The sequence below is a fragment of the Erigeron canadensis genome, chromosome 6 (assembly GCF_010389155.1).
Source record: "Erigeron canadensis isolate Cc75 chromosome 6, C_canadensis_v1, whole genome shotgun sequence".
Classification (NCBI taxonomy): Eukaryota; Viridiplantae; Streptophyta; class Magnoliopsida; order Asterales; family Asteraceae; genus Erigeron; species Erigeron canadensis.
Genome location: NC_057766.1, coordinates 22,516,495 through 22,524,160, shown reverse-complemented (window position 1 = coordinate 22,524,160; position 7,666 = coordinate 22,516,495). Strand labels below are relative to the sequence as shown.

The 7,666-nt window shown below is 33.1% G+C and overlaps 1 protein-coding gene across 1 annotated transcript; it reads right to left on the bottom strand.

The window, feature by feature from the left end:
• Positions 1 to 454: 454 nt before the first annotated feature.
• On the bottom strand, positions 455 to 4,949 carry LOC122602922 (protein ACCELERATED CELL DEATH 6-like). The gene is made up of 8 exons (XM_043775535.1): positions 4,854 to 4,949; positions 4,335 to 4,712; positions 3,025 to 3,525; positions 2,721 to 2,867; positions 2,217 to 2,336; positions 1,979 to 2,026; positions 1,329 to 1,765; positions 455 to 1,240 (listed from the first exon to the last, which is right to left on the bottom strand). The coding sequence occupies exons 1-8, from the start codon at positions 4,891 to 4,893 to the stop codon at positions 620 to 622; spliced, it is 2,292 nt and encodes a 763-aa protein (XP_043631470.1). The 5' UTR covers positions 4,894 to 4,949; the 3' UTR covers positions 455 to 619.
• Positions 4,950 to 7,666: the final 2,717 nt, after the last annotated feature.

The window sequence follows — 7,666 nt, the reverse complement described above, 5'->3', positions numbered from 1 at the left end:
ATATGTAAAAAGGAGTTAATTACAAAAATTGTCTATGTCGATTACATGTTTCATCTCTACCTTTTATAAATTACGGTTCTGGTCTATTACCTTGGACATCCATCAACAGTTTTGGTCAAATTAACCAGAAGTGTTGACTTTTTGCCAATATTGTTGACTTTTGGACCAAAAGTGTGGATTAGGCCATGAGGTTCAATATTCAGAGATCAAAACTGTATTTTATGAAAGGTAGGAATGTGTAATTTATGAAAGGTAGAAATGATATGTGTATATATTAACAAACCACGGGAACGATTCTTGAAATTTACTCTATAAAGAAAAAAGCTACACTGTTACAGTTACATTTGTTCTTACTGTGTGAAAAGTTTATTGAGTTTTGTTTGTCAATGATGCACCTGGGTGTGAACAGAACAGTATATGGGAAGACTTGTTCAAGCCCTCTTGGCCAACAATATAGATATGGAATTATATTCAAATTTTGATTATAATGTTGTATAGAAGAAGATTCGATTAGCTAGCTAGCGAACTATACACAGTTCATATAGTGCACACGTACATTATAACCTTTGGATGATATACAAACTAACCCGCATAGTATATATGTCATGCTATGTAATAACTAATGTAATTTGATCTTCTCATCACTTTGTTTATCAAAGATTCCTTGACCATATGTGGAAGTATACAGATCAAAAAGCAAGGGTAATTGAAATCTCACGAACGAAATTATTGGCAGACATGTTAATGCAGCTATCGGATACAATATCCAGGCTCTTCCCTCTGCAAACATAATGTATAACGTGGCGCTAAAGGCTATCATCATAGAGGTCACTGATAAGAATAACAAACCAAGGCCAATTATCAATCTCTTTGGTAACCGATAGAGAAAGTCTTCATCTCTGTAGCGCGTTGTTAAAATGGAAAGGCACATCAACAAAGAAGTAGTGGCTGTGAACAATGAGATTGCATCCGAAACCACAAATATGATAAAACCTGGATCTTTGTCATAAATGGGCTTTCCGCTATTGCCATCAGTTCCGCCTGGAACAGTAATGGCAGCTGCAAAAACTATTGTAATGATAAGTGCTGCCGTGATTGTATACGAATCTGCAGTCTTTTTCATCCATTCTTCGCCTTCTTTCCTTAATTCCTTGTGTTCTCTTCTGAACACCATAATTGGTGTCTCTTGCTTTTTGTTTTTTGTTTTGCCGTTCCTATGAAGGGCAAATCTCTTCACTTCCTGCCAATCAGTTAAATTTTAAGTGTTAACGCAAGTAGATACTCTTTCCATTCCATAAAAAAAAATTATTAAAAAAAACTCGATATACCTCAAACCACTGTAACTCCCTTTGCATTTGTAAGGCTGCACCTGAAACCATATTGAGTTTATGTATAGGTGCCAATTGTCCTGCCAAATGCAAAATATTGTTTCCATCTTTGTCGGTCAAAATTTTGTGTACATGCTTGTCTGTGACCGCCTTGTGTACCAAAAAGCTGTAAACATTTTCACAACGGTTTAATATGGAAAGTTGAATAAGATGTAAATCATCCTGCTTGGTCCAAATTGCCTGTGGAAATGTTTTGATGATCTCTTCAATTGCCTCAGTATTATCATGTTCTAATGCGAGAAGAACTGCTTCGTGGTAATGTTCACGAAGTTCACCCTCGTTTTCTAGTTTTTGAAGTTCTCTGCAAATAGATTTGAGTACAAGAGCAGCTTTATTGTGTTTCACTTTGTCTTCGTGGAGGCGCTTCACATGTGCCACTGCAGTTAATTTGATATAAACATCTATTAAAGTTAATGACCCATGTTAAGTTTTATGGGACATTAAAACTTTAAATTTTAATTAGTCATTTCAAAGATGTATTAATAGGGTTTTTTTTTTCTTAACATTCATAAATCAATATTAATATTTATCTATAACTCTCGAATGAAAAAGCAATACTTAGGAACCAAATAAATGGATATATGCCTTACCATGTAGTACTAGAACTTCCCATAACTTTACATAAATCCACCCGAAAACTACACAAGACATTAGATGATAATGAGCAATGGCAGAATTGAGCATTTCGATGGAGGAGGAAATCAAATATATATAACATTTATCTGTATATATAAACAGTCGGGTAGTCGACTATATGCCATAAACTATACAATCAACATTAAGCATCTATAATTGATTGGACTGATAAAAAGTTTTTGAAGCACAAACCAGAGTTGGAGCAGCTTCTCCTACCCTTGGCATTAGGTGTAGTGGTATCTCGAACTTGATTCTCGATATCCTGATCAATCTCATGTCCATTGTCCAGGTTGTGATCCTTTATTGGCACATCTTCAAAATAAACAGAATTATTAGTTAGAAGATGATCCCAGTACTTATAAAACATTGAAAATCTAGAGAATAAAAGGATAACGGTGTATGGAGATGAACACATATGACCATTTGATATGTAAGAAAAACTGATTAAAAGGTTATAATATATGCTGCAACTTCTTTCGTGAAAAATCTGTTTTAGATTGAGAAGGTTGTGATCGGAACTTATTATCTTTCTTTTTGTTTTGTTGTTTTTCCTTAAAAAGTGGGTTCAGTAAGAAAATTCAATCAACAGAAGTTGTTGATTGATTTTCTTACCGGTTATTTGGTTAAACTGGTCTCACAGTCGTCATGATGTATTTGAACTGACAATTATAATCTAGAGCAAGTGGCGGATCAAACAATGATAAACAAAATTTTGGTAGAAGTTGTATTTTGTTCCGCTTAAATACGCGTCCAACTTTCCAGCAATAGACTTCAATGGAATGGAAATGTCTTTCTTTGTTCTAGCCATGTCAGGATACTCCTTGATCAACTCATATGCAACTTCTGCACATAAGGTTTATAAAACAAATATAAACATTGGAAAATATTCATATGTCAATACATTTGGGATATATTACATGTGTTGTTTGAATCTCCCAAAGTTTATTGAATCATCTCATCTTAAGGAAAGTTGAATAGCCATTATAAAATCAAAACTTACCAAATAACCCGTTACCAATTACACTAGTGAGAAGTGCAGCAGCGTTCAATCCCCTAAACGGATTACTATGTCCTTGTAGTTGAGAGAGCCCAATATGTTTTTTTGTAACTTCCAGCAAATACAGAAAAGTGTTTACATGAGCACCAAAAATAGCTCTATGGATGGGTAAAAGACGCTGCTTATCAGTAATGAATAACAATTTTGGGTTTCTCTTAACCAACTTCTTGGCAGCCTTGGTGTTGCCAACCAGTGCAGCACGGTGCAATGGGGTTTGTTGTCTCTTACACACCAGATATGGAAGTGATTCCGAATTTAACTCCTTCAGGAGATTCTTAACAAAATAGATATTTTGACATGTACCAATTGCAACATGTAGTGGGCTATCATCGTCATCATTGATTTTACAAGTCAATGCATCTTTGTCTTTGATGAAATATTCTCGGGCTTTCTCCCAGTAGCCATTCACAACAGCTCCATATAGAGGTTGATACTTACTTGAATCTATCAGCATAAGAAATAACATCAGTTACTACAGAAATTTGCAGTAAAAAGGTACCAACAGAAAAATTGCAGAAATAGATATAGTATATTATATGCCGGCCAATGTGTATTCGAATGAAAGGTTGTTCGTCAAACCAACCTTTTGCTCGAGTATTTGAACAAGGGAAATATACTAGAAATTGCATATAGGACAATGTATGATTATTTATGATAAATAAATTTTTTTTAAAATGCCCTGTTTAGACTTGTGATGCAGCTTGTGAGTTTAGAAAAATAAGATCCAACACATTGATTCTTAGAGTACCTGTGATGGCCTTTCCCAAACCCCCAAAATCATTCCAAAAGACAGAATTTGAGATGGTAGTGATTTTTATTAGACTGATCAATGACACCCAATAGATGGCATCCATCATCATACATAAATAAGGAAATGAAAATTAATACGGACCTTCAAAAGGTCCTGAGGCGAACATAGATAAAAACATAAAAATAAACATAAAGGCATCTGAAAAGCACTTCAAAAGCATTTTGATCGGTTGCACGCCCAAAACAAAGTTTCATAGCTCAAGTTATACTTATATTAGTGTGGCCTAGTCATGGACTTCCATAAAACACTTGGGCCCTCACCAATTTGGTACGCTATCGGTTATATAGAAATGACTAATAAGGCTTAGCTTAACATAGCAGATGCTATATATGAATTGTTAAGACATACATAGAATTTTGGTAGTGTAATATTTACAGTATTCTTGTGCCAATAATTTAAACATGACTATAAGAATTAGATTAGCAAAATCTGTAACTAATACCTCTGTCACTACCAGTATTGCTAGTAGGAGCAGGCAAGATATCGTAATTATTTTTAAGTTGTTTCCAAACATGGTGACTTGTATGTAATCCAACGACTGTGTCCATAACATCTTCATTTAGCGAACCAAAGATCCATCCTTTGACTAACATGTCTGACCTTTTCCATTCCCTATATTCCTTGTAATTATGAGTCCTTTTAGAATCATTCTTTCCTTGATTGTGTTTTATAGTTCCTTCAATGAAACCAAGCATATCATGGCTGTCCAAAAGGCACGTCATTTGTTCCTGCCATGAACGATAATTCGTTTTGCCCGATAGCTTGATCGAAAGAAAGTTGGCCGTGTTCACGTGAGTCGGGTATGGGTATAGTTGAACCTCTGTATTATACATATAGTAACAACTAATTGGTATCAATTCTATACACAATGCCTTAAGTATGTCAAAATGATAAATCTCTAACTTTAAAGTATATTGTACAATATGAATTGTATACGAAATATTGAATATTGACCTCATACCTTTACTAAAGCTATAGTCAGCATTGCTTGAAGAAGCCATTAGAATGGATGATATAGTAGCAAAATATCTAGTAGTGAAGACAATATATTTGTTTTTTTCATTACACATATGGGAATGATTTTATTGGCAATAAATTAGATATCATTTAATATGTATGGTCCATGTGTTTCTTGTCGTGTTTTAGCTTGATTGAAGTGGAAATGAAATAGACTTTTGTAATTATGTAAGCCAAGTTATAGTTTTCTTACACCCATCCAAAAAAGTAAACACATTTGGCTATATGTTTTTGACTGTATATGTCATCATGAATGTAGAATACACTAGAACTAGTTTGAATATGATGTTATGGTTGGTATCTTAATTAGAAATTGTTATTTTTACCATAGAACTTGATAATTTATCACAATCGTGTATTAGTTGTTTTCACAGTAAGTTATGATATTTGTACTGTATAAGTTAATCAAATTATGTGATACGCTTTACATCTTAATTAACCGGGTACCTTTTCGAGCTTTGTGACGGAAGTGGAGAGACATCATGTTAACCTGATATTAGTATCAATTTTTTGTTATGGATGTACCACATAAAAAATGAAGAATGAACAAATTGTAAAAAAAATATTGTAAACTAGATCTATATGATGTATTGAGTTTTACAAGGACATATATTACATTTTGAAGTTTAAGATAAACAATATAAAATGTTATAGTAGCGCGCAGCAGCAGCAGCAGCTTGAGGAGGAATGTCTTTTAGTATGGACTTGAATAGGACACCACTAATATCAGATCCACGTTCAACTTCTACAAAGTGGCTATTGTCATTACCATTGCAGAGCCTAACAAAAGCGTCAAGCTCACTCCTCCCAAATCTGTCGTTGGGGATTTTACCATGATAGAAGTTGACAACGTCACAGCAATACCCATGTCTATAAAAAACACATAATTAATTAATAAACTACCCCTTCTATATAAAATAAGGGTTTTGCTAACTACCCTTAGGACACGTTTGGTAAAAAGAAATTCAGTAAAATGAAATGGACAAAGACAGACAAATGTGAAACGGAGAAATAAAATGGGCTGATAATTTTCTTATTTGGTAAATCTGGAGAAATAAATAAAAAATCATATTTTGTTTATCACTAACCTTTTCATTACAAACATACATATACTAATGATATAAATTAATATTAAATAGCACCAATTACATATTTTTTAGATAAATAAGAAATATGCAACAGACAATACAAAAGATAGATGTTATTATTCATCGACCAAATTTATTCCATTATTATTGTCTCAATACTTCCAATGTGTTTATATCTAACTAATCAATCGGCACTAAAAAAAAAAGATTATGAGTAGCTTATATAAAATATATTCAATATGGATATGGATATATCATAATTGTAAAAAGCGAAGGCGAACTCAAAGCGCAATTACCCCAAATGTGGCCTAGGCGAGAGGCAAAAAAAAAAAGCGCACTTAAGTTAAAAACAAACCAAATGCCATTCAAATTAATAATTACTATTTAAATGTTGAAAAAAAAAACTTCAAACCAAATTATTCATGTTGAAACTTGTTTTGATATAGACACCTATTTTAACATGATGACCAGTTTTGCAACTTGTTTTGTAATGGAAACCTGTTTTTAGAAAAAAAAAAACTTATTTTCATAGAAACCTGTTTTCATATATATTATATAAATTGATTGTTTCTATAATTTTTTATAGACCTTAGAAACCGGTTTTCACAACCTTATAAAGAAAACAGGTGTCCATGTCCTTAGAACTCTTTTCTATATCCTTTAAAACTAGTTTCCTTTCTTTTGCACCTTCCGCATTATGGGCCTTGGGCCTAGGTTTTCACGCGCTGAAGGTGGGCCTTGCCCGTATCGTATGTCTGTATCCATACGTTTTCAACGCGTAATCCATATGATTTTCATAAAAAAAAAAAACAAATTTATATAATGGGTTTTTATTAAAAGAAAATTAAAAAATTAAAAAACCACACCAAAAAAAAAAAAAGAAGAAAAAAACTAGTAGTTCTCATAATTCTCATGTTAATCATGAACAAAACTTATGTCTCCTCAAAATGGATGGAAATCCATATACATACAAACTCAATTCCTAAGAAATCATCATACCTCAGTGTCCCAACTCCTTGGCTTGCCAAAAATGGGAAATGAAACTATTTATATTTCTCTAATCCCATTTCCCCCTAACAAATATCCTACGGCTATAACTCACATTTTTTATTAAGTAAATAATAAAAAATACATACCCTCCAACTATAAAAAGCATCCTCAATTTCCCATCTGGGCGACCGACCCATTTACCAATAGGGATCCGGCCATTGTGTAACGCCCGTAGTAAGTCCAAATCCCCAGATCCAGGTTGTTCTGTAATTTGATATGAAAAAAAAACTTTATGTATGTATATAAGTAACTAATAAAAAAAAGGCTACGTGGGAAATTAATGAGCAAGGATTTTTTCAATTGATCTAGTAGGAGGATCAAGGAAAAGAAAAGAATTGCTTGAACTCATCGTGTATAAAGCCACAACATTCTTTGGATGTGCCTGTAACAAAACAAAACACAAATACATATATATATAGACACAATAACCAGTTGTTAATAATAATGCAAAAAAGTTGTAAGTAGAATGAACAAAATTATTATTGGGCAGTAGAATTACGTACGGCTAGTTTAGCTTTGCAATACATTTGAATAATTAACCTCGCATTGAGCCTTATATTTCCAAGAGTCGGGTTGCATCCACTTAGAATTGTCAATACAGACAACTACAGCCTGAAAC